General features: G+C 49.1%; 1 protein-coding gene and 1 non-coding gene across 4 annotated transcripts in view; one reads left to right on the forward strand and one right to left on the reverse strand.

The window, feature by feature from the left end:
* AdamTS-A (ADAM metallopeptidase with thrombospondin type 1 motif A) overlaps window positions 1–27812 on the reverse strand; it is a 379851-nt gene that overhangs the window by 49716 nt on the left and 302323 nt on the right. For all 3 annotated transcript variants that reach the window (XM_055069149.1, XM_055069148.1, XM_050175991.2), the window contains exons 5-15: window positions 19998–20081; window positions 17129–17253; window positions 15957–15997; window positions 13740–13845; window positions 11176–11325; window positions 7367–7643; window positions 6479–6633; window positions 5261–5324; window positions 3683–3800; window positions 2592–2728; window positions 1484–1601 (exon numbers count right to left, since the gene is read on the reverse strand). In XM_055069149.1, coding sequence (XP_054925124.1) covers window positions 1484–1601; window positions 2592–2728; window positions 3683–3800; window positions 5261–5324; window positions 6479–6633; window positions 7367–7643; window positions 11176–11325; window positions 13740–13845; window positions 15957–15997; window positions 17129–17253; window positions 19998–20081 — 1375 coding nt within the window. The remainder of the gene's footprint in view (window positions 1–1483; window positions 1602–2591; window positions 2729–3682; window positions 3801–5260; window positions 5325–6478; window positions 6634–7366; window positions 7644–11175; window positions 11326–13739; window positions 13846–15956; window positions 15998–17128; window positions 17254–19997; window positions 20082–27812) is intronic.
* On the forward strand, window positions 26106–26180 carry TRNAP-GGG (transfer RNA proline (anticodon GGG)). Its single transcript has one exon. It is a non-coding gene; the product is annotated as a tRNA-Pro (tRNA).

Below are 27812 nucleotides of genomic sequence, written 5' to 3' on the forward strand. Positions count from 1 at the left end.
GCCGCAGCCACTTAGCTTCTGCGGCGGGTAAGAGGAACCGTGTAGTTAAGAAGCTTCGCGAAGGGACAAACACGCACGTTTTTAGCTCAAACCGTACACCGTATATCGCGCGGCCTTCCCGGACGTCATACCACGCTTCACTACATTCCATAACCAGCTATCTCAAACTACCTCTTCTCACCACCAGCCAAGCTGAACGACCGGCGGGCCTAAAAAAAAAAAAACATGAAGAACATTATCCTTTTTTGCTCTACTCAGTCATTCCCATATGCCCCTTCCCTCTGAAGACGTTTCGAAGCGCTGAAGGTTTTTCGTCGTCGTTCTCGCGCTATCGTTTGAGCTGGCTCAGTTCCTCCGACGGCCACATAGCGGTCACTATCAAAACCTTGAGGGCAAACCAAAAGTTGCACTCTCAATAGCATTTACGAAAGAAAGGGCACTTATTCAGCGCTCCACACCTCGCCGCAACGCAGTTTTCTTTCGCTTCTTTCTCCGACGCTATCGAATCGACTCGAGTTCGAATTCGGGGTCTTCGAAAAGAAAGACTGAGGGTCGTGCCATCGTTGGCTGAATAGGTCCACCGCTTGCGGCACCACACAAAGAGACAGCACCGACCTCTTCCTGACAGACGATCGGCTCGCTAAGAAATGACTGTTGCCGCATCAGGCGGCTGCGTTGGTAAAGCGACAATGCGGGCGCCTAGGCAAAGAAATATGGATGCTGACTCAATCCAAAGGGTATAACAGGTCGGTTTTTCGACGCTTTCAGAAAGATACAAGCTCGCTAGGGTGACAGAAACGCCCACCTACTGCTTGATACGCGTTAATGATTCGCAGCAATATATTACAGGCCGGAAGTAGTGCGACAAAAGAGACTGCTTCCGCGGTCGGACGGAAAGCGAGTCTTGCGGGGACCTAACCACCCGTGCGAAGAAAGCAACGTCACTACAACATGCAAGACGAAAGCGCCGCTCAAGAACAGTTGCTTCGAACATCGAAGGTCTTCAAGGTTTCCGTAAACCCACTCCCGCCAAACGCGAAGGCAAACCAGCCACAGCGCAAGCGCACACAGCGCCTCGCGGCAACGGATGGCGCAGCGCACCAAACTAAAAGACTGCTAGGATTACCGCTCCGTGAAAGTGGCGAGTCAACAGAAGCATAACACGGTAACGCTGCCCGATAGCCTAACGTGAACGTCGAATAAGAGTTACCTGACAGAAGAGCGAATCGCGGAGCGTTCCCCCTGACGTCTCAGTCGAGGTTGTCACCCGTTTGGTTTCCGTGGCTCCAACGACAATACCCTTGCGCTCCGTCGTTTTAAAACGCGAAGTATGGACAGCTGGGCTAGTTGGTTGTGATTAGCATTATGAAACATCGTTCCAGCGCACAACTGAACACGGACGAGAAGAGTAAGAACGATGTTTCATAATTTTAAAGCGCGAAAGGGGGAGGGGGTGCAGACGATGCAGCCGTTTCCTGCTCACCGAACTGGGCGAGGTTGAAGTTTCCCTTGATGGTCCGGCAGGTGGCGTTGTCGCCCCCGCACACGCCGCACATGTCTGTCGTCGCCGTCGAGTTCAGCTGGTGGTCGCAACCGGCAGGCTGCGCAACGAACAGAGAAACGTGTTTTTTGAAAGCGGTCTGTGATCGGTACAAAGTCTCGGTGCGCCGGGGGTTGACAGCTTCGCGTGCGCAGCGTTCTCGCCGCTCAGTTCGCGTTGAAGCGAGAGGCAGCACGAAGGTCAATTCGCTCGCTGCTGCTGCCGCGTTTCCTCACGCCAGCGTTTTGACAGCTACTGTCCGCGGTCATCGAGTGAGATGCGTTTATGTGTGCCTGTGCGCGCCTGACACTGTGCTCGTTAATCTAGCTAGTGGGTGAATGTTTACGAGTTTAAGAATACTTCTTGTTGGGCTAGTTCTCTTCTCTTGTTCCCGTTCTCTTCTCTTGCGTGTGTCCGCTTATTAGGCATCTCTATATTTTATAATGAACGTTTACGAGTGTATACGGCCGGTGAAACTGCTATCCTTACTTCGTATAGCTGTCTAATGATTTGCTACGCCAATTGATGCTTCGCCTTTCAGATGATACTGTGACCTTTTTTTTTTGGGGGGGGGGGGGGGGGGAGGGGGGGTCACGGAGAGGTACTTTTTCAGGTGCGCCGTTGACGTACTCGAGGAAAAAATAGCCGCTAGCCGTGGATTGACCTAAATCAGTTACTTCAAACAGTTGATTTGCTTGAGCAGGCTAGTGTTGAAGCAGCGAACTGTCAAGTCTAAGCTCGAAATAGTATGCCCGACTATACAGAAGAGAGTCGAGAGTGAGAGGCAGAGGAAATGGTCAACAAGTCGTCTGTAACACAATATCGGACAAACTGTTCGAGCCATGCTGTACAGCCGCGTTGTATACCGCGTTTTCCTGTCGTGCGGCGAGTCGTATACAGTTCGAACAGGCCACTGCCTCAACATTGCGCCGTTTCACTTATTTATTAAACAATAGCTTCGTTTTTTTCATGCGATAGAAGACAAAAAAAAAGAATGCAGCAAAATAAAAAGGCACACACACGCGCACACAGCGGGTAGGAAATAGCGCACCTTGCAGACGCCATTGATGCAGACGTCAAACGATTCCGGGTTGCAAGCCGTGCCGTCTATGACCTTCTCCTTGAGCAAATAATAGGCGGACTGGTCGACCACCCGGCAGTACAGCTTGCACGAGTCCACGTGCGAGACTGGATTGACGAAAAACAGATCGTCGAGCCGTTAATCCCGCTAGCTCGCTTCAAAGCGTCGCTAACGAATACGTCGGAAAGAATTAGGTAAGCGAAATTCGAAGCTTGTGCAAACTTCACACGCACGGTTATATTGCCACGTGTGCCGTAGGGAGGGTATAAATGATTTTTTAAAAATTTGTCGAAACACTTGTAACGTCGAGGTTAACACAGAGTAACAATTACCGAGTTTTTAGGAGCGTACCATGCCGTTCTTAAGCGTAACCGCCACGTATGTATCGTACTACGCATGCAGGTGTCGTCGTACACGCCTAGACAAAGATTTCGGCAGCCAAAAATGCAAGATAAAAAACGAGAGCAACGTAATTATTAAATTATGGGGTTTTACGTGCCAAAGCCACGATCTGATTATGAGGCACGCCGTAGTGGGGGGCTCCGAAATAATTTGGACCGCCTGGGGTTCTTTAACGTGCACCTAAATCTAAGCACACGGGTGTTTTCGCATTTCGCCCCCCATCGAAATGCGGCCGCCGCGGCCTGGATTCGATCCCGCGACCTCTCGCTTAGCAGTCCAAAACTCCATAGCCATTAAGCAACCACGGCGGGTGAAAACGTTGAATCTGGCGGTGTTTTTAACGCTTCCTGCGGGTCACAATACGGGAAAGAACTTAGAATGACTTAAGGTTTAGCAGGTTGCATAGATTCATGGCATTGGCACGCAAGCGAGTAGACATGGGCACAGGTAGGAACGAAAAAGGACTGCATAATCTTTGACGTTAAATAAGCGCACGCGGAAAAGAAATGCGGAAGAATTTTCGAGCTTCCGTGAAACAAGCGTTTGCCTTAGAAGTGTCAGAAGTAAATAATAATAATAATAATAATAATAATAATAATAATAATAATAATAATATTAATACACAAATAAAACACATAAGCGGTAAGGTGATCGCTCACTTCCGGAATGATGGGCCGTCCACTTGGGGTTGTAAGGGACGTCGGGAAAGTTGAACGTCTTGCCGTTGAACGCAGAACACTGTTGCTCTCGAAAGTCCATGGAACCGAGAGGGCAGGGCTGACGCAGGGACGCAAGAAAAAAAATATGCCGATAAGATAAAACGCAACGCAGAGTTAATGGCCAGAAACAAACTGCAGGACTCTCTAAACCGCTCATTCTACTGGCGTCTGTAGACAAGGTGTGAGCTTCGCGCGAAGGCTAAAGGTTTTCGAGATACTGACAGAAACAAAAGGGGTAGGATTGTCGCCTGCTGTCGCGAAGACAGCCTCTCGTGGTCGCTACTGACAACCACGTAGAGAACGCTTTTTTATTATTATTATTATTCATGATAACTTATCGCTGATGGAATCCAGCAGCGTAATTCGACGCGACCATCACCGCAGTGCTCGTCGCATAGTTGTCACTTGAGAAAAAAACAAAACAAATTATGGGGTTTTACGTGCCAAAACCACTTTCTGATTATGAGGCACGCCGTAGTGGGGGACTCCGGAAATTTCGACCACCTGGGGTTCTTTAACGTGCACCTAAAGCTAAGTACACGGGTGTTTTCGCATTTCGCCCCCATCGAAATGCGGCCGCCGTGGCCGGGATTCGATCCCGCGACCTCGTGCTCAGCAGCCTAACACCATAGCCACTGAGCAACCACGGCGGGTATTGTCACTTGAGAGCTGCCTCGTTCTTGTCGGGCGAAAGTATTGCACTATAGTGAGTTTTTTTGTTCCAATTACTATTCCCGTTCTCGTGTTTACGGCAGCATTGGCACCACCCAGTGACAGTACGCTGTGGTCGTACAGCTAATAAGTAGTTCGACATTTTTTTTTCTCCAAGGCCTACACGCCTCCAACCAGACTGCACCCAGTTTCCTCTTGGAAACGAGAGACGCAGTGGTAACGCGACGTTCATTCAATGCTGGGACATCGCATTCCTTAACACAACCCTACTTGACAGCCCTACTCCCCCGCAGGCGTAGACAGAGGCCTGCAATAACCAACGCTGAATTCCACCAGTTCCTGCAGCGCTCCAACTGGGTCTACAACATTGCGGAGCCCTCAGGAGACCGGAGCAAGATGGAGCCTGCTCCAGCCGAACGTGCTAGCCTACTTCCAGTGCAGTCGGGGCACCCACGCGATCGAGTCGGATCTCGATTGATGCTCCAGGGTTGAAGGTGGGTGCCCCTTCCAGCACTCAGAGCTGGAGCGCGGCGTTCTGAACGAGCAAGGCGGGTGCGTTCGGAGCACTCGAAAGGGACCACACGAATGTGAACCACTCTAGAGCGCTCGAGAGGGGCCAGTCGAATGTGCCGTAAGTAAACCTCGGAGCAAGTGAGATAACTCCTGCCAGCAGGGCTCACAATCTACAAGTAAGTTACAATCTATAGTCTACAAAGAGGCGGCAAACCTACGAAGCAACTTTACCCTAGCAGAGTTGCTCGACGACATTTGCAGGCTAAAGACGCTGTAACTCGGACGTCGCTGTTTGAAGAAAGAACAAGAAAGGTGAAAAAAACGTTAACGTACCTGAGTGTTGCACGAGCGGTACTTGACCCTTTCTCCGGTACAGTAGCGGCCTCCGAACGCTGGGCTGAAAAAGAGACGATGCGAATGCTCTTACACAAGGTGTCCCGCATTCCTGCCCTCCACATAACTTGTGTCGAAATGCACAACGACAAAGGAAAAATGTGGCAACGTTCCATTTCTTGGAAGCTCCTGGCGCTGCACGACATCTTGTACAACTCCATCGGTCACCGGTTTCAAGATCGAGCAGCATTCATTCACTAATGCCACCTTGGAAGGTTGACCTCGGTGTCCTGAGCTACGCCCACCAGCGCGGCTGGACCAATTAGGGACTGATTAGGGACTCATTACGCACAACACGCAGACAGATGGTAACCTAACCAATATTAACCACTAGGTGTTGTAACAAATGCTTCTTAATTCTTTGTGACAGTATTGACACGTGGACTAGTTGATCTTTTCCCGGTGAGCGCTTTTCACCGTCTAACAAATGTTATCGCTCAACGCGGGACGTGCCCGCATGTATCGGATGTTTCTCGAATGTTATCGATGGTTCTGTTGTCACCGAAGCTTGTGCAATCTGATCGCATGTGCAACGTGAATTGTGTAGAACTTTCTGGAAGACACGGGGGCACCACCGATTACCCTGGAGCCTTCGATGACTCATGTATAAAAGCCGACACACTCGACCGCCAGATCAGATTTCCGACGATCACCGACTGTGTTCGCCGCTGTCGTTGTTCCTTGAGTGTAGCCTGTTTTTGATGGCACAGGTAAACGCTAGTTTCGTCATTCCCCGTTTTGCTGCTGTTTATACCGTCACTACTAGATGACAGTATACAGTTCCACTTGTTAAAGTTTTTAACACTTTGCCCCGGCGAACCTATCAAAAACGCAACGTCGCTTACAATAAGCGCATAAGAAAGCATGAGTGCGTTTTCTTTTGACCCGACGACCTTCTCCTCACCCACCTCCTTGTTTGAAGAGGCAAAGTAGCCTGCGTCGTTCCGACTTCGATGCCGTCTCAACGAAGCTGCCTGTTTTGCCAGCCTCGTCAGTATTGGAGTGAGACTTGAGATGGCCGCTTTTCGCTTAGTTGTTTAACCGCCTACAGCGATCGTTGGAACACAACGAACTGCGGTAATTATGATGATGACGACATTCGACGGAGTCGCAGAAAGTGCCCAGTCATCGTAACAAACTGCAGGAAGCTCCTCTCACCTGGGGCTGTTGCACTCGCGGCGCGTGCTCTGAATGCCGCCTCCGCAGGTCCTGGAGCAGCGCTCGTACTCCTGCCAGGGTCCCCACTCGCCGTCAACCTTCTTGCGCCGCTCGGCGTCCGGTGGGCGGGCCACGCACTGACCCTGCTGGCACCACTGCACAGGAGGGGGAGGGGGGTCAAGTTAGAGGCAATTGGCTATGGGCCGTCAACTTGGAAACGCGGGAACGTCGGCTCACGCCAATGTAAGCTTGTTTCGCTAACGGCTGATCAGTGTAAATTGTTCAGCGGCTCCCGCATCAACGACTGGTGGAATATAACTTAAATTGTGTCCAGAATCCCTTTTACAAGGTTTTGTTGGGTCCACAGGGTTTGACGGGACTTGTGTGAAGCGGGCTCCGTCCCCAGGACAGTTCCCCGTTGAAGAAAGCAGAGTGTTGTGCCGGGCGACGCCTACGCCCATTTGGCTAAGAGGCGGCAGCGTGGTTTTGAATCCCCGTTTTTCCTGCAGCCGGAGCTGTCACTCAACCGCGATAAACACAGAGGGAACAGGGATGTCCGCTTTCCCATGTGTCTCTCAAGTCATCTCTAACCTGTCCGCATATGCTGTCAAGCTGCTTGCCTTTCTCCTCTCGGACATTTGTCAGTCCGGCCAAACAGTGTGCCCTGCTCGGCCCGAGACGCAAGCGACCGCGTCATCTGTTTCTTTTTTTTCTAGTGCTTATCGGATAAATGTAAGACAAAACACGGACAGCTAGAAAGTCGAGGGGCACACCGTTCTGTCCCAACTTTCCGCGCTAAGCAGTGGAAAAGACGCGTACGGCCGCAATCGCCGGAACTCAACCCTCGTCAACGTCGGCGCAGGTGGACCAAGCGTCGGGCACACTCACGTGGTTCTTGCCGCACGAAGTGCCGTCGGCCCAGGGCATGTGCTGGGTGCGGCAGCCCCCGTGAGGATGGCCGTGCACGGTGCACCACAGCCGCTTGCAGACGGGCATGTAGGGGCACACCTTGGCGCCCCGGCCGAACACCAGCTCGCACTGCTCGTCCATGTTGAACAGCTCGCCGGGCTGCTTGCTGCTCGGCGAGGCGCGGCTGCTCGACGAAGGGGGCGCCACCAGCAGGTTCTCGCCGGGGGAGTCGCGCAGGCACTGCCCGTAGCCTGCACTGTGTAGCGAAGTGACGCAGCCGAGAGTTATCAGACGCACCAACTCACCAGGGAGACGGAAGAAGAATGGGGATGAGCACTGGCAGGGGTCAGTCCAAATCCGCAGGTACGACGACGAGAGTAGCATTTGAACAACTAGGTTTATTCACTTGGCATTTGCCGTATTAAGTTTAGGCTGTACAAAATATTTACAAACAGAACGATGTCATACCCGTCGTCGTCGTCGGCCTGCCTGACCGGCCTAGTCTCCCCTGGTGAAGTTGCGCCGTGTCTGCTGCTGTCTACTTGCTCACTCAAAAACTACTCGAACGACTCCTTAAATAAGTTTCCCCAGCATCCAAGGGACCCGCGGACCGGCGGGAGGCGCAGGCTTCTCCACCAATGGGTTACTTCGTTACTCCGACCAATCAGGCAAGCCGACATCATCGAATAAGCGGCAGAGTTCAAGGGGTCAAGAAATGGTCGCGCCAACACTCCGTACACAAAGCACTCTGACCCTAACTAATCGGCCTTTGACAGCCGAGCGAGGGGGAAGAGGGCGCGTCAGGTGCACGTGTGACGTCAGGCGCGGCGGCCGGGCGGTTAGTACCTGCCCGTGGCGCCGTCGCGGTTATTTGGGGTACAAAGGTTGTCCCCGCGTCGAGGAGCCCACAAAATTCCCCGAAAGTAAGCAAAGAGGCCCGCGCTACACACTTTTCGCGACAACTGTGTGGAGTCCCCCAGCGGGACACCCACCGGCGCGCGGTCAATGCCGTCCCAGCGAAGGTACGCACGGCCGCGCGAAATGCGAGGCCAGGTTGCGCAAGTTTTGAACCGTTCTTCCCCGTCGCATGCGACCGAATAGTTGCCGCGAAGTGAGTCAAATGCTGCGCTCAAAGCATGGGCGTGACAGGCACTTTATAGTGACCATCGATTTGCACGTTGCCACTGGCTAAAAAGAAAAAAAAAATCTCGATTGCGCCGTGCAACCTAGAATATGCCAGTTACTAACGCAATAGGAACTTAACAGATAGCTATGGTGGCACAAAACTCGCATCACAGAGACGCTGAAATGAACTTGTGTCTGGAGCGGTAGCTGCGTCACAAATCAATAAATGTTCGCATTAACGCTTCCTTAGTTGCTTCTAGCGTGTCGCTGTCACTTTACTCTTCGCAAAGCGTTCTTTTTTTATACTTTCTTTCTTACTTTTTTATCATGTTGAAGTAAAGGGGTATCGAGCGCCTCTACGAGGCGCCAGCATCTCGAAACAGGGACTTAAAATTTAAATAACAAACGCACCGCATGAAACTTGTTATAGGCCAACGCGCGGGCAAATGTCATGTGCTATAGGTGATAACAGAACTGCCACCGCCATGTAGAGCCAGAAAAAAAATATTAAATTGGGCAGCAGCCGCCATATTCAAAGCACCACGAGTCTGACCCTACAAAAGTACGCGAACGGGAATTCTGTACGTCTGCTAGGGCAGTCGCTCAAACCTGGCCAAAACTCGGGTCTGCAGGACACAATTTCGGATGGCACAAAGAGAGAGACGAAACATGAATAAATACGCAGGACAAGCGCTCCCTTTCAACTAAAGTTAATTGCGAGGCAATGCTCGTTAAGTTTGAATGCCAGACCCGCGTAGAATAACGTAGGCCATCGCGTGCGAGCGAACGCGCAAACCGCCATTCCAAGACCCGTACGGAAGCCTCGTGCCGTAATCGGAGCAGAGCCTAATACGAGAAGTCCGCGGCACGATCCGAACACAGCCCAACGTACGCCACTTCAAGGTAATTTTCGAGAGACGTAGTTTTAGCGACGTGATCAGCATTCGACCTTCGCGAAGTGCTCACCACCGCGGTATTTGACCGGACGACCTGTCGTTATATAGCACGGTCAGAGCGTTGTGTGCACCCAGGTGAACACGTTCTGAAGAATTATCTTCAACTTAGTCCTTTCGTTCGAATTATTATTCTATGCGTAACAGTGACTACATGCGACGCATTTCAGGCGTCGCGCGCCACTCGTCGGTCCGTCTGCTTCGCACCGCGTTTAACGACGCTAAAATGCACGCCACTTTGTGCTGTTTTATAAGGCAAGCACATAAAAAAGAACAGCGCATGGATTACATGGATTACAACATCGATTACAACATGGATTACAATATGGATAACAGCGCAGTTATCAAGCGACGCAATACGAACGGGCCGACGCCGATAACCTTGTTTGAAATACAGCACGTGTGGTTGCCACGGGTTAAGCTAGCGCTTAACTTCATGAACATACCGCCCCTTTGGGGGCTGACTCTGGCCTTGAGAAAAATCACGGAGCTTCCAATATCTCGCGAGGCGCTGCGTTAGCAAGTGAAGATCTGTTGAGTCTCCGGTGCCTGTTTACCGGGATAGCGAGGAAAAGAAAATAAAGACGGTTAAGCAAGGGATGCTGCACGCCGGAGACCGGCGTGCTAGAACGGCGCCACCCTTTTCCCGTGCACCCGCGTCTGGTTTTCGCAGGCTGTTTGCGTAACCGATCACAAACTAGCTTTAACCGAAACCTGCTTCGCTCGCTCCACTTCCGCATTGGCGCTTAAGCAAAGTTGGCCCGGATGCGAGTTCGCTGCAGTCTCCAACTCACACCCCGACGCAAGATCATCGCGTAAACGCCAAACACTCTCCGGTTTCCGCGCGAGAAAGAAGCAAGACGGCGAAGAAAAAGAACAACCTGCAGCCGTGTGCATTAACGATTAGAATTAAGTTAATATCGCATTTTCAGCAAAAAAAAAATCCTATTTAAGTATTGTTTTTCAACCCACTGCCGCCCGATTCATGGCCAATCCCCCGTAGTGGGTTGTGCTACAACTACAGGCACCAAACCAAACCAAATTCTTCCTATTCCGATCCTCGTGCATGCGAGCAGCCCGATGATCTCTTCTTCGGTAGCTTAGAATGCACAATACCCCTGATAAACCTGGCCAGGAACAAGAAGCCGACCAGGAAGGTGTAGCATAACCGAATACAGAAGGACATCCAGGAGAATTTAGATAATGTTTTTAGATATCTGGCTGGTGGTGATGACGACAGCATGATCATCTCGGATTCTCTGGCACCTACCCACCGTGGCGAAGAAGCCGCACAGGGAGAATGTGCTGATGATGATTCTTAACCATAGCGTGCACTTCTAGTGGAGACAAGAATCGAGCGTTTAAAAAAAATCTCCATAAGAGAACATGACCCACCGAAACGAAACCAAAAAGGTAAAGCAACACACAAAAGAGAAAAAAATGGTAAAGGATGAATAACGCATAATTCGGTCACCAGACAATATGAATGGACATTTCAAATAAATAAGATACAGGCACTTCATTCGACGATTCAGCCTACAAAGCATTCGGAAGAAAGATAACAGGGACCGTGAGGGAAAAAAAATGCTTCACGGCGTGAGGTGGACTAGCTTAATAGATGTCATTATCCACATGGGAGTTTCTTTTCTTTTTTCAGAAGCTAGCGTGATGTCGCCCCATCTAAAGATACGCAATGCGTAGCCAACTCACTCGAGGAAATTGGTCACGTAGTGTCGGCTACAGGCGGACCAGGACCACGGGTGGCTGTTGTAGTCCAGCATGCGGGCCATCACGTGCAGCGGTTGACTGGCCAGCCGGTACTTGGCGCACTTCTGGTCGTCGTCGTGGGGAATGTTCAGGCTGCGAGACACCCGGCGAGGGAAAGAATCACGGAGGAGCGCTTTTCCAGACGAACCTTTTCTTGGGCTAGTTGGTGCATGTTAGTGAAGTACTAAACCGCCAAACAGACGACACGAGAAGAGACACGGACGAGCGCTTCTTGTGTCGTCAGTTTGGCGCTTTAGTACTTCAGTAACATGCACCAACTAGCCCAACAAAAAGTTCCGAGGGAAAGAATGTAGACAGAGGGACTTTGAGTGAAAGTGCTGAAAGACGTTGGTTAGGCGACGGCAAATGCGCGTTTCTCTACTCCCCGTGTTTAAGGTTTCGCACGTGTTGCGATTGCGTGCGATCTGAGAAGAATTCACGCGCTTTAGGGCTCGTCCCGTCCCGCAACATAAATCGTCATCTGTCTTGCCCACGTTCCCTTTCTTTAACTCTGCGCACCCTGAACCTTCAGATAACGAATGGCATGGGCATTATTAGCGTCACATAGTATTATTGGCAGGAAAGAGAAAAGCGCAGAGTTTTCAAGAAAGGAAATGCAAGCAAGGCCGATACCGGCCATTGTTTGAGGACAAGCTAGACGCGCCTCAAAGGGCAAAACCTTCATTTTTTAAATCGCGACCAATAAAATAAAAACTTTTTTTCTTTTTCATGCCACAGGGTCTCGAACAGATAATTTCGGTTGAAATTTTGTTGGACATTTCGTTTCGCCGTATGTCAAGTGAACGCTACTGCCTCAATGGTCGTTTACACATTACAACGTGAAATTATTGTTAATAGCTATATTGGCCTTCTACACTGACTTGGTGGCTTGCACTACATTTTCGTTGAACGTGCTTTGCTGTAACTCAACTTATGTAAAACCTCCTGCTTCCTGTTCTCTCGAGGTTCGCCCCTTCGCAGCAACCGCAGTGATATTGCATTATTATTATACTTTGGCCAGAATCGTTCAATCGGCCAAGTTTGTCCAGACTGTTACATAGCTACAGTTTATCGGTTACCTTCTTGCAGCAGCTCATTTCACGGGTGACGAGGTGCGCATTAAATCGTAGCTTTTTTTTTTTTCCCTAGACGAACGAAGCAGGCAGACATGCCAAGTATTATACTGAACAATGTGGACTAAAGAGTGTCATCTTCCTAAGAAAATTGCGCGATGACAAAGCAGCAATGCGTGAAAGCCACGTTGAAGTGGTTTGAGTAAAAACGAATGCCGCATCACTAACACTCTTAAGTGCGCTGCACTCATTAAAGAAATTCAGCATGTGGCGCCCGTGCACTGCATGGGATATAACGAGCCAGCGGACAGCGCGCGCCGCTTCCCGATGTCCTCACGGTGCGATAGGGCGAGCGCCAGCGTCGAAATGGCGTGGGTTCATCTCCCATGTCGTGTGCATTCACTTGTACAGAAAATTGCTCACCATTTCAGCGCTAAAGTTCTCGGTTACAAACGAAACGAATACTTCCGATATGTCGTCCTCCGCTACGCCTGCCCACCGCGCGTAAAGCGAAGGGGAACCCAGAAGCGGGCTTCACCCTACGTACACTCTTGCTGCGGAGAAGCCAGCTCTCAAGGCACGCTACGCGTGGGTATGTGACTGTTACAGGTTCGTCTCGATTCACGTCAACACTCGCACAAAAAAAAATAGCCCGTGAAACGTAGTACGGGTTACTTATTGGAGTTTTAACGACGCAAAGTAATACAGTGGTTACGAGAAGTGTCGTATTGGAGGGCTCCGGATTACCCTACGTGAGTCTCAGATTCGCACTCAAAAATGCCGTAAGAAAGAAAGAGAGAATGCAAATTCATGCCGATCCTACGCCCTGTGAGAACCGGTGAAGCTTTCCTGAGCCAGCAAGGCAAAATGGCGCATCACGGTGGGAGACGCACGGCAAGACACGCACGGCGAGAGACGCACGCAAAGTGCTTCTCCTCGTTTTTCTGTGTCCCTTGTCCGGCTTTGCGCTGCACCACTCAGCCTCATGCAGATTTGAGCGACAAACGCGTCCCTCAGCCACCGTGGTGGACCTTGGAGAGCAAGCAGAAGCTTTTTTTTATTCGGCAGTAAAACGCGTCGTCGCGTGAGGTACTTGCTGCTAACTCATACGACTACGCAAAGTCATATGCGGAATTACCGGATACTGACGTTAGGAGGCGCACTGCCTTTTTTTTTTTTTTTTTTTTTGCGGGCTCGGTATGACACCAACGAACACCTTTGTTCTCCCACTTCCTTCGGCTTCTGATTCCTACGGCACAGCTGCTTCCTATACGCAAACTGCACTAAAAAGCACAAGTGCGCCGTACATGACGTGTTGTAGTAAGTAAAAAGGTCGCGCTGTGCGCATCGCTAGGCCATTATTGAGAGAGAGAGAGAGAGAGAGATTAAGCAGTCTCCCGACGGTGATGAATAACACAAACGGCAGACACTCACACGTGTCCCAACTCGTGGGCGATGGTGAAGGCTGCGCTGAGACCGTTATCTTCGACAACGGCGCAGCTCCCATGCGGGTCGCAGATCATGCCAGACTGAGCCAGCCCTGGCCAGAAAGAAAGAACGGGGAGAGGAGAAAAACATAAACTGAACTCAGCTTCGTAGCCTCCCAACGAAATGCAACACATGCGTGCACGTATGCTCGAGGCATCAGGTATCTCACCTGCGGAATAGCAGCGCCAGGTACTCATAATTACTTCTGCTGAAATGCTGGGTCGTTCGTATTCGCTCAAATCTCGCACAGGCGCGGAATTGTGTAGCGAGATTAATTTAGTGCCTTGTTTGCGGGCATTAACCAGAACCGCGCAGATGGAGATGCGAAGAAAAATCTGGAATAACATGTGAGCGCTGGCGCCACTCAAAACATATCGATTCCGCTGCAACAGAACGGTGGCGCCATCTGTCACGGCTACAGCAAGATACCGTGTTTTCAGCCGTAGCCGCGACCAATGGCGCCACCACTCCGCTTCGGTGGAACCGAAGATTTTTCGAGGAACATCGCAGTAGATGACACTCACTTTGGATTTGTTGAGTACGAAACGGGTAACAATTGTAGAAGCAGTATAAAACTAAATTCTCTGTAAAATGAATTCTTTACGTAAAGCTTGATCGCCAACTGCCCAGCAGTTACGCAAGAACGTTCATGAGTACCCGGCGGTCCGACACCTACGACGCACAGTGCACTGTATGTAGGAAAACACAGTGAGCATACAGCGAGCCACTTCAATGAGCATGAAATAAGCTCTGCGATAATTTTCAACCACTTCATTGGCACGGAACATTTCACTGCATAAATATAAGTTTACAGCTTATATTCATCCAGACATTTCATCCAGAAAAGCAAAAGGTTGAGCAAGTTCATATGGCTTCATTTGTTGCTGATGAAGGTCGCAAGAAAACAAGGGGGATGAGCAGGAAACACAACAAGCGCGAGCGCCCATCCTAAATTTGCATGTTCTTTTTTTCTTTTTTTGTTTAGTCTGCACTTTATTACTTATTCAACGGATGTACATATATTCGATTGGCACGATTGAACTTTCACTCCGACACGTGTGTTCGTATTTTTCTTCATGGTACTTTAGGTTTCTTCGGTCCTTAATCACCAAGAAATATTCTACCAGTTCTCAAAAAATATATAAACGGTTACTTTACTGCTACGCTGCAATGTTACTTTAAGCTCTTGGTCATCGGCTGTGTAGGCACCCACGACGTTCTACTTCAAGATCTAAACCACGTTATCTGAAAAAATAGTGTCATGGGCGAGGTTAAGAAGAAGCTCTCTCACTAAAGGACAGACGTTCTCAAGAAATAGTAACACATCACAGCTTGTTGCGAGCTAGTCTGTTCACACTTGTCATGGCGCGAAATGACGCGAACGAATGATGCGTAGTAACGACAATACATAAAAGATCATCGCTCGCAACTAAGTTTATTCAGAGCAGACAAGTGCACTTTTCGTACGAAACTTATCAATTTTTATAAGCGCGTGACAATGTAGTTCCAAAAATGCATGATTATTCAAACTTACTGTCGAAGAATTCATGTTCAGTGCCGCGAAAGGCCATAAACATTTCTCTTCTTTTTTTGTTGTAATATGCCTCCATTAACTCACGTGACAGGGCATGTTAGCTTTTGTTGAATATGCCCATTCATTTACTATCGCTACTTCGCGCGATTTCGCGTGCCTTATGACAAATACTGACACGGATGCGTCGCGTACTCAAGCAAAATATACGGGCCGATTAGATACATTTCCCTGAAATTGGGGCTCTGTTATCTATAACGAGCAAGAAAATTGCGAAACGACAACAAAAGAATAAAACACAAAATGATGCACGTTTAGCGTTTTGTGTATGGTTTGCGACCCGAAAACGAGCTCAAGATTCAAATGCACCCGCACGCGAGAAAAAAAATTACCGCAGCAGAGACGGACGACAACGCTACACAAACGCGTTCCTTGTTCGCCATCGTTCTGTCATTCTGTCACCCTCGTCCTTGCTTGCCCGCGCGTTCGCGCCTTGAATACGTTAAAGAAAAAGCAGCTATCGCCGATATCGTTTTTACAACGGGCATCACTGTGGGCGGTAAACAAGTGTGGCAACAATTTCACTGAATAGTCGTGGGAGCGGGACGTAGGGGGGTGGGGTGTCCACTTACCAAGCGTGTCACATGTCTTGGGCAGTCTGCATAAGTCTTCTCTTCAAGAAAAGGAAAGGCAGAAAGTGTTACAAAACAACGTTACTCAGAAACACAGCACACCACACAAGACATTGCGCAAAATCCTAGGCGTACTGCTATGATGTTGCTCCTTATGACGTTGGCGCGCACGGAAATCTTTGAACCCGACGTCAAGCGTAAGCACTCCACTGCGTGCAATCGAGACTTGAACGACAACAAATACTCAAAACGTGAAATCTAACAAGAGAAAAACAGGAACAGAGCAGCAGTTATTAAAGAAATAAGGAAATACGACATAACCTCTCCAACAATGTAAATTACGTTGCTAAGAATTGATGTGGACGCGCAATTTATTTTTTAGGCTGGTAACGCAAGCGTAATGTTAACAGACAAAAAGAAAGCGTGGCTAATCTGTATTCTCTTGCAAATAACGCTCTAAAAAGTCTACTAGATTAGTCGATCAAGAATGACCTTCGCATTAACGCTAAGAAATATAAAGCAATCATTTTTGCATCACAAAAGAAAACATCAATGTACGCCTATAGGCAATTCAACATTGGGCTCCTCCAACATCAAAACGGCAAATAACACAAAATTCCAAGCTTGCTTCTACTTCTGTGTCACACACTGTTTCGTGTAAATTCAGTTCCGTGCACCAATTCTAATCAGCAGCGTCATGTTTAATATCACTGACGTTTAGCCACCAAAGAGTGTTTTCGGTTATTTGCGTCCTGTCGACCGTCAGTGGCTCCTTGGGACATCAAACTGTTGGACGAAGCCTTCTTGGCAAGGAGGCCACCAACATATCTATGTATGTCGCAAACAAAAAGTAATCGAATTGAACAATGCCATTCTGGCTAGACAAAACCACTGTACATCAATCACTTCGCAACTAGATACTGTAGTCCACCAGTACACCCAGCCTCCAATCTAAATACGCTTTCGGACGGTACATAAACAGTTTTTCTTTAATAAGTACTCTAACTCTTAAATAAACAACAGCCTCCGAGGTAAGGCGGTGAGTGAGCGCGGAGGTTATCGCGCGCGCCGTGGATCGCGGAGGCCCGCTTAAAGCGCCAGAGCGGACGTGAACCACCCAGTTATTACAGGCGGGTCAAGCGCCAAGCGATGGAGGGCAGCGTGGGAATTACCTGGTGAGCAGTATGGCCGTGTCGTGGTGGTACGGGTGGCTGTCGTCCGGGTGGTTGTGCTGCTGCTGCCAGCGGCAGAAGTTCTTCAGCGTGTTGGACGCGCTCGGGGAGATGATGTCGTTGTCCTGCGCCGCGGGCAACCATGAGAGCAAGCAACGGCGCATGCGCGCGTTCTAAGTCGGCACGCGCGAGCAGCACGCTCTCGGTGCGGTAACGAGCGTCGACAGCATCGCGATTTTACGGGCAAAGTGCGAGAGACGGTCAACGCGCATAGACGCGTAATGAAATTTTGAGTTTCGATTACGGGGAAGAATTGCGCAGTTGTTATGGGGATATGTGAGTCTGAAAGAAGAAGCAAGCAATCACACAGACATTAGCCACGTCTACACGATTTCATCGATGTAGAACGGTGTCATCTTTCTAGCGCCCCACGCTCATGTAACCGCATCACTTCAAGTTCCGGTCACGGCTGTAGCTTGAGAGAGTGAAATCGACCCTAGTGATTTTGCATAAGCACGCTGTAACGCATTGCATTGAAGGGGGAGAGAGACAGTTCATTTCACACGAGTGTTGATGAACAAGAGTGCCTGATCGCATTAAGGTGATGCGCCAGGGTATGCGACGCGGTGCAATCGCTTTCCGCGTTTCAAACGCGCCCATTGCAAGCCGAACCAGTGCAAACCGAACGGAACGCTACACGCTGCCACGATAATACGGCTCTTGCCGCGGACGCCTCACCGGGACTGCCACCATCTAATATACTTCTCTACGACAGACGCTAGAGAAGCAATGTAAGGGGAGGGGCCGGGGGGAGGGTAATAATAAATCACTGCGCTCGCTTTCCGGTCTGCCTTTTTGATCGTGCCGCGGACACCCAACAGGACGCGGTGGGTCTATCGAATAGATAGCTCGGCAAAATAAGACGCAGTTCTGACACTGTCGCGCAAACTTGTAGGGTGTACCGGGATAGGATCGTGGTAGAGGACCGGAAGGAAAAGTGCCGGTCGGTCCTCCGGGCGAGCGAGTGTCCCGACGACGGCGACGACAACTAAGGCGAGAAACGGCTAAGTGAACGCGCGCCGGCGCCACGCCGGAAGAGAGGCGGTGATCGATACCCGGAAATTTATCGGTTCGCGGCACGAACAGTGCCCACCGCCTGCGTGTGTTTGCAGCGGTCTATGTATATATAGTCGTATACCGGCACCAACTGTGAGAAGAACAGGAAAAAAATAAAAAGAAAACGGACACTTCTCGAAATGCCTGCGTACAAATTCAAGTACGTTTAACCGACTGTGTAACCCACTGTCGAGTTTTCCCTCTCCGAGGCCGAGCTGACGAAGACGTAAGAACAATGACCCCATGTGGCACACGGTTATCCGTAACGTGTCGGCGGTGCGGTTGCCTGGCCGAGATGTGCCCGAGTGTAGAGTCCAAAGATGGGAAGGCGTGAGTAAATTTGCAGATTTCGCGAGCTTTAACTCGGGAAGGGGCTCCTATAGAAACAGATATTCAGAGCTGAATTCTAGGAATTTCAGTTTAATCAGGAGTACTTCGTGGTTACTCTCACGTGAGTAAATTTGCAGATTTCGCGAGCTTTAACTCGGGAAGGGGCTCCTATAGAAACAGATATTCAGAGCTGAATTCTAGGAATTTCAGTTTAATCAGGAGTACTTCGTGGTTACTCTCATAGAGATCGAATGCACGAAAATAAAGAAATTAACCCCATAAAGCCGGTGTATATATATGAAGAAAAATTACGACGATTCGTTCAACTTTGTTTCTGACCTAGCGGAATGCATTCGTAAAATAAAAAAGGCACTGCTATTTGAGGTAAAATTATTAATTCGTTCCCTGAGCTGAAGCTTAATTCGCATCAGCGCATCAAACACTTTAATATGGGTATAGTTATATTTTCCACGCGTAAAGCAAAATTTTTAGTATCAAGCTTGGCATATGAAAAATGATACGTAGTGCTTTGTGTGGTTAAAATGGGAAACTGAGTTTTAACTGTTTACTTGCATCTATAGGGTTAAGAGTTACAAGATGATTTCACAATCGGCGATCTGGTGAGGATGTCAACCTTTGACGACGCGGAGATCCAGAATCTGCACTCGCCTGAATTACAAGTAGCCCGGAAAAGTGACTTAACGGTGAAAATGGCTTCGTGGACAACAACACTAGAATATCTCTTTTTTTTTTACCGCCGCAGTACTAATATGACGTAATATGACGTGACAGAGTAGGCGAAAGCACGCAAAAGAAGCAGGACAGCGGCAGTGGGACACGTCATTGAAATTAGAAATCGTTTCACCGGCTAAATTCGCAGGGTACTTCGCAAGATAACTAATACATGAAATGCCAATTAGAACTTCTTTTTGGCGTAGTGGGCACGAGTTCCTCTTGAAAGAAGTGGCGCAAAAGGAGACGACACATAAAACTAGACAACAGGGCATGTTCGAACTGTCATCATGTGCTTGTCCTGTGGTCTAGTCTTCTGTGGTCTAGCCTGTAGTCTAGGTTCATCGAGTCGGCAGGCTAGTGATGGGCTGAGCGAGACCTAGTGCGGCGGTATTCAGACAGCCACCTATAGTGCCCATTATCGTGAGGAGAGAGCGTGAAAGATACGATGACGCAGACAGGACAAGCGAGGTCCTTGCCCTGCCTACGCCCTCGTTTAACCCTCGCTCTGTTCCCTCACGACAATGGATCGCCGACTAACCCAAAACAACCACCTTGCTAGAGTGCCCGCGTGGACAACGAGCGATATATGAACATCAATAGCCTCCGAAAGCCAATGTTCTCCGCGCCTGCTGAACATCTCGGAGGCAATCGAATGAAGCTGAAGCGAAAAACGGCTCTGCGAACTCACCTCGTCCTCCTCCATGATGAGCAGCTTGACCACGGCGATGTTGAGCAGGTTTCCGATGCTCGGTTCCTTGTAAATGTTTGCTACCTGGCACAAAGAGACAGGGCGTCGCCCTCAGGTACAATCACCCGAGGTCACAACTCGGGTGCACAGAGAGATGTGAACAGTGATAACCGCTTTGATCGATATCTCGCGCCATGGATGCCTAGGTCGTTTTCAAAGCACTACCGGCACACGTACGGTATCGAAATGTTCCTGTTGGGTTAGGTCGTCCAGTGCTATAGAAAGACGATTGTTGAAATGTACTGAATTACGAGTCCGATGCGTGAGCAGGAATTTCCGGCGATGCAAATTAACCGGGAGGAGGTCGCGCTTGGGAGGACGTGCCGTCCGGAATACGTGGACAGTTGGTTTCTTGGAGTTTCTTGAAATTTTCTTAGACAGACCAAATTGTCCAGCGATTACTGACGTTTAGAAGCACATGTCAATAGCGACTAATCAGTTGGTGTAGTAAGACTGGGCATTGTGAAATGTAGATAGTCGAACGTTGGTCCTTATCGCAGCTCTGCTTATTCCCCCGTGAGAGCGCTAAGGATATAAGGGGGTATGCTCCCGCCACATGCAACTCCTTGGCACACTTAATTCACAAAAGATAAAATGAGACGTTCGGGCTATTGCCGGCATGGCGTTGCAAAGCCAGATCCGCCTGCAGCAAGCATAATCATCCACCGATGCGCATGCGAAAAGGGTACAGTTGAACAAGATCAAGAAACTAGCACCTCGACCGCCCCCCCCCCCCCTCCCCTTACTACAATATGAAAGTCGAAAGACTGGTAAAGTTACCTTCATCTACCCTGGAGTTTGTCTAATTCAGACTCAACATCATCGTTATATCCCATTCTGAGTCAACTGCAAGAAAAAAGTCCCTCCCAGAGACCTCCAATCATCCCTGTCCAGCGTCAGCCGAACACCATCTTACTCCAGCATGTTTCCTAATCTCACGACAGCGCCTACACTTCTTGCTGCCCTCCTCGGCTGCGCTTTCCATTCTGTTATCCTTATAGACCACCTGGGCTGCCCGACTCCGTCTCTACCTCTCTCTAGTTCTCATGTAGAAGCATGCCGCTTTGTTTGTTTGTCTTCTCTCTTATTACAAGAAACCAATATCTGCCGCGAAAGTTCCTTTCAAAACGAAAATAAAGCATCATGTGCAAGGTACATCTCACCGATAATGCATCGTAGAAGAGTGGTAAGCTGGGCAAAGTGGTATGGATTGCGTAGTGTAGGTAATCGGAGCACGGACAAACACAGACTCAAGTGAACGAACGGCTCGAGCAGCAAAGTGTCTTTATTGTAAAATACAAAGAGGCCTAATAAACGGACACACAAGCGAAGAGAACGGGACAGGGCGACCGCAAGGTGTCGTGTCTCCTCTCGTTACGTGTTGTCCGTGCGTCGGTTCCCCTATGCGATGCAACCCATAGACTGTATACGCTCACTTTCAGTCTCGCTCACTGAGCACTTTGCGCGCTGAGTAAGCGCTGAAATTTGAAGTGAGGAGAAAGGGGGATGGGAGGGCTTAAGGGCTGTGCCACGGCAGGAATAAAATATTGGCTGCCAAAAAAAAAAAAAAACAACGCGCGAGCGGTTCGTCGAACTCACCGTAGTGAAGCGACGGGCACGAGTTATGAGGGTTCACTTTAGGCACTCGCGCATGTAGCCTCACTCTTCCGCCACGGCGTGACGTAACTCCGAGAGTTTCAAGAACGGCCTCAGACTTCTCTATTTACTTTTTCTCTCTTTTTTTGTTCAGGGGTGGGGGTTACACCGTCAGGGAAAGATGCCGGGCCAAATAATTCGCGTCAGAAATAGACTTTGCAAGAAGAAAAAAAATGACTCGTGCCGAACGGGCAGGAGAGATTGCATTCGGCGAGAACAAAGAAAATTCAAAGAAACCGAGAAAAAAAACGGAGACAGAGAAGCAATCACTGCCAGAGTGAGCCTATGCTTTCAGCCGGACCATGCCAAATGGGCTTTCCCTGACGCCGACGATTGACAAATAAACAAGCAAGTGTAAGCCTAAACACGACGGCTGCAAAAAAAAAAAAAAGAAGGAAGGGGAACGCCGGGGAGATTTACGCGGAGACGAGCTTGCCACGCGGGCCTCTTTCTTTCGTTACCTGTCGGTGTGTTGCGGACTGCGACCGATCCTTCTGGAAAGTATATGAAGCATCTCGAAGACTGGTTGTGACGCAACGGGCCCGGCAGGCGCAGGCGCATCCATAAACCCGCCCGTGCAATGAAGCATAGTCACTGGCCGAACTCGATGCGCGAGCGAGAAACGTGAGAGAGAGAGAGAAAAAAAAAACAGATTTGAACTCGGCAGCAGACGACGCGACAGACGACGGAATTTGTGACGAAGACCCGAGGGACACTATTCTGGGACGGTTCTTCAAGAGCCCGGGCGGGTACGCAGAGCCAGAGCGGTGGTCTCGTCTTTCGGCAGAGACGAGACAGGTTGCATGGGATAGTGGAGGTAAGAGGGGGTGAGACACTAAATCATTCAGGGATGTCCCCCCTTCCCCTCCCCCTTCTTCACGGTCGCGCGCGCAGCAGACGACCCCGGGTACAACCAGACGGCCACTGAGCGTTGGTCTCATCTGTGTGGAGCGACACCTATGGCTCGTTTCAGCTAATTAGAAATCAGAGCCAGAAAGAGGGCTCGCGTCCGCCTCTGATCGCCATCCGCGATACGCCAACTGAACGGGGGGTTCACGGAAAGACGACACAGCGGGCGTGCCCTTTTACTTCGTGAGAACAGGCAGCCGACTCTCACTACTTACTGGCTGACAGGAGCCACTAGCGTTTGCTGTGCGGCGCTGAGTCGGTGAGACGAAGCAGAGAGAGAGAGAGAGAGAGAAAGCTCACGGGGTTCACTTTGCCAAATGTGCGGGGCTAGCGTCGTTGTTTCTTGCTCGGGCTAGCGCTAAGTTGGTCTCTGGAATGCAGACACCGGAAGACGCAAGGATTCCAGAGATCCCTCTTTCAGTCGGTGAGAGCTGTTTCGGGGCATCGAAATTAGGCTTCGCGGGGCCGACGTCATTCGCGCCGCGGCGACGTCTTTCAAGAGCCTACGAGGTTTGCAGGAACTATTTCTGCATAGGAAATTCTAGCACAGTTTAGAATTCGGGTCAAGCGAAATGTGGGCAGAACGCGCGCACTCCCGCATGAGCTCGCGGACAACATCTCCATCGCTCGCTCGAAGCTGGCAGTTCGCGAACCACCTTAGGCTTCAAAAGGCGGTCGCTTCAAAACGCAGTCGTTTCAAAAGTACGTGTCGCATTACCTCTGATCACTGAGGACTGTTAAACGTGAATCGAAAGCACGGCACAGGAGTGTGCCTTTGTATTTATCAGGCATCAGCCGGCGATTTCATGTTCAGCAGGCAATATCACCGAGTCAACGCATGCCTGTTCCTCAGCAGCCACTACACGCGGGTATGTGGTATAGTGCGGCGTTTTATTTACATTTCAACGCTATACTACACACGAAACCGCGACCTCGTTGTTCGACACCAAAATGCCATAGTCACTGAACCAAAATGCAGCTGGCATAGCCTACCGCTTTGTAGCAATTGTACACAGTAGCGCGGTGCTTCTATAGATGCGCACGCTCAACGAACCTTTCATTGCTTCAACGCTGTGTAGCGCGTCGCATCAAGACAGTCATAAAACTTGTTCGAAATTTTCGAAAATCTAAAACGAAAACTCAGAGTCATAAAAAAGAAGAAACCGGGCAAAGAATGAGCTACCATGTCCAAGACAACGAGAGATAAAGGCTGAGCTTAATGAAAACCTGCGGGTGTTTGCCTTGAGGCGAATTGGCGTGGGCGCTAATTAATAAGGAGTTGTGACATACACAATATTAAAAAAGCGGTTGTTCTTTTTTTCTTTCGCCTTTAGCGCCCTGCTTTAGCTTGGCATTCCGCGCAGTGGTGACACCTCGGTCTTCTGTCACTTGTGCCGGCATTTGACGTCACACCGAAGACGGATGGGCGCGTTTATTTATTTCTGTCGAAAAAAAAAAAAGATTTTCGCAACAGTGTTTCGAAGACACGCGTGAGCCATCGAAACGTTCTCTAACTGTCGCTGCTAATTAATAAAAGAAATTCATTAGCTTGCGACATGTATTCAACAGCTGCGTATTCAAGGAGGGCGGGGAGAAGTGGGGGAGGGGGGGGGGACACCCCGGCTATGTGTCACGCGACGCCTCTCCTCAGAAAAAAAAAAAACTTTGCCTAAACCACTGGTGTTAGCCGCTACGTTTCGGTATACTTGCGAAGAAAAAGTTTCATAACACAGGCAGCTTGTGACACAACCGCGACGTTGACAACGGGAAAAGTCGAGATACAGAGCGTTCGCTTGGCTCATCGTGCCAGAATTACTGCTGATCCATCGGCGGCAACGGAACTGTTTTTACTGAGGTCACGAGTTGGCGGCTGGCCAGCGTGTTGTTTGTAACTGTCCTCTTGCAAGAGACACAAGCTAACGCAAAAAGGCTTTATCGCGCCAACAGCTCACGCACCCGCGTAATTTTCTGTGATCCAAATTGACTCTTCTTTTTTTAAGTACAGCGCAATACGCCGCCGGAATTCAGAGCAAAAGCCGCGCTCCTCAAAACCAGCCCAGGAGCAGAGGCATTATCCTATCCTCTGTCACTGTGTCAACGGTAGAACGCGTTGCCCTCAGAACCACTATTATCGTTGCCGATGTGGTCTGCCAGACAAACGTAAAACTCGCCATGCCATTTATGCAACAAGCCATCTTATTTGCCATGACTGAACAAACAGTTGGTCAAACTGCATGTACGTAGATAGACAGATGTAGCCAGGGGATCAGTTGGGATGGTCGAGCGCATGCCTCCTCCATATGTCACTTCACTTGTACATGGGCTAAGGCACTATGACTGATGTAATTTACTCAAAGAGTACTGATTAACACGAGAAAAAGAACGAGCGATAGATCACGTGATGCCAAACTTAAGCACGGGGTTAAAAAGAAACCAAGAAAACGAATAGGTTTAATACGTTAGAACGCATTCACTCAGCGCGAAGTAAAAATATATATATAATAAAGTTTAACTGGATATACACTGATTAGTTCGAAAGAAGGTTGCACGAAACAAAAACAAAATGGTTATGAATAAAGTGAGACACGACAAAGACAAAACGTAAAAAGTTGTGCATGCTTATGTATCACGTGCCGTGCCTTCTTTGCGAACCATGCAAATCAGCACCGAACAACCGCTAGTACTGCTGGAAGCTATATCGGCCACCTTGCATTGGTAATTTAGTATCTGACGTTGCAACTTTTGTTGCACAAAAAAGACACTTAAGTTAAATATGCACCGATCTCCTGACGTCACAGACACATAAGAAACGTATCGATTGAGCACGTAATTCAAGAAAGGAACTATCGCTTTTGTTTTCTCCGCTTAGAGGCAATTGGTTTCTTTCTTTCGCTCTTTTTTTTTTCACAATTGAAGATAGCCCTGAACGAGTAGGCCGCCAGTCCAATTATCAATCAGCGTTTTTATCTTGTACACATTAAACAAAGACTAACATTGATCGGTTTAGCCTGCGGGAGCATTCTTTCAAAACCACACCATCATTCTGGCACAGAAAAGGTGGTTAATGCTCAAGAAAGAATGGCGCCAACACACAGAGGTCGAGTAAGAAAAACACGAACGTGCGAAGGTTGATTGTTGCTGGACAAAATGACGGCCAAATTTATCGTCTTTGAACTTCGCGCGAAATTCTCGCGGTAGAAACCTCCGTCATCCGTCCGACTATACAGAACAAAGCTACGCAAAAAAAAAAAAAAAAAATATCGTACGAGTTCATCAGCAAGCTTCGTAGACTCGCAGCTTCGGTAGCTGCGTGGCACTACAGTCACGTGGCGAATGACAATTGCTTTTTTTTTTTTTTTTTCACGAACCTTCGACCACCTAGCGGACTTTCCGCGTAAATGATTTTTTTTTTTTTTCATAATCAGTGTTCGTGTGTTTCGATTTGTCGACTAATTAGTCCTCGCGCTGCCATATCTCTTAGCGTCCTGGTTTAGCTCAGATGGTAGAGCGACCGACCCGGGAAGCAGTTGGTCCCGGGTTCGATCCCCGGACCGGGAAGGCTTTATCTGCAACTGTGAGAAGCTTTCCTTCTGAGAAACCCGGACTGAGTCTCCCCCGGCAGCTTGTTGCTGCAGTCGGGTAGCGAATGACAATTCTTCCGTTTCGTGAACTTTCCTCCACCTAGCTGGCTACTGCAGAACTGATTCTTCATATCGAGACCTTAGGTCTGTTACAGCATTGTCACGTTACCCTTTACAAGATATGTTCACGTATATATGACGACTTTGTCGAGGTAAAAATTTTGAAAGCTAGCTAGGTTGAATGAATAGTTCCTTTACGACGTAATGGAGCCATTTTCGTTTAATCCATAAACGTACAACTAGAGCCGGGAAGACGCCGCCGGGGTATGTGACGTCACAGCGGGACGGTGCGGGAGCTTCAAGGCGGTGTCTCCACTCGTCTATTGTTTCCGGGTCATCGCCAGTCTCAACGAAACCTCCACCTCCTCCTCACGCAGTAATAGCGGCCTTGTCGTTGTCGCAATAGTGCAGTTTACCGGCACAGCCTAACAGAATGTTCAACCGTGGTGTTCGTTCCTTAAGAGGAAGCTTTAGCTCGGGTGCGCCTATCTAAATACATATAGAATGAGAATTCGTTTTTCTCGGCAGCAACTGCGCCAAATTTCACGAGGTTTGTTGCATTTAAAAGAAATGCTTAAAATCTAGTGGCTGTTGGTTTCAAATTTTTGATTAAGATCGTCAATTTTTTACTAAAGATTGGCAAAAATAGCAAATTTTCAGAAAACGAAACTACCATGTTTACAACTCCGTAACTACGCGAGGAAAAATTATACCACAATTCTGTGAAATGCACATGATAGTACATCCAAAGCGGACAAATTTGAAATGTTACACATGAATCTAAAAAAATTCAGTAATATGGAAATACAGCTTTTACAGAACCCTTGTACGCAACGGAACAAGTTCACGTAAGATATGAACTGACATATCGAATTTGTCTGCTTTGAATTATGTAACGGATGCCGTTTACGAAACCGCGATATCTGTTCTTGGCCGAGAGCTATTCCTTTGTAAACTTCGTGCTTCTATTTTTTTCGAACTTTCGAGAATTCTTTCAACAAAATTCGGGCCTTAAATCGAAATTCCGCTTGCAACAGTCACTATAACTCTCTCTCTCTCTCTCTCTCTCTCTCTCTCTCTCTCTCTCTCTCTCTCTCTCTCTCTCTCTCTCTCTCTCTCAAATTCAACAAATTCCATTAAAATGGGTCCAGCGGTTATCTCACAAAAACGTTTTTGCGTTTCACACGTATTTGAATAGGCAGCGACGGAGTTGGGCCCGAGCTAAAAGCTTCCTCTTAAGACAACGTCAGCATTCGCCAGAAACACACATTCGACGAACCCCTGCGTGTCCCACGTACGTGGCTCCTCGCACGGCGACTATGGGCCAACGCGGCCACGACGACCAAGTTCGAAGGCGTCGTTTCAGTCGCGCCCAGCGCAGGGGTACAGATACAAACCGAAAGCCGTGACGCAAGCCCGCCTGTCGTTTCGGGAGAGACGCCACCGCCGCCGTGACGCAAGCAAACCACAACAGGAGCAATAAGCTACGCCGCTCGTGTCGTTACTGACAGTTCGACGGTGCGCGCGCCGCTCTTCATACGTCAATCCC

This window comes from Dermacentor andersoni, chromosome 9 (assembly GCF_023375885.2).
Source record: "Dermacentor andersoni chromosome 9, qqDerAnde1_hic_scaffold, whole genome shotgun sequence".
Classification (NCBI taxonomy): Eukaryota; Metazoa; Arthropoda; class Arachnida; order Ixodida; family Ixodidae; genus Dermacentor; species Dermacentor andersoni.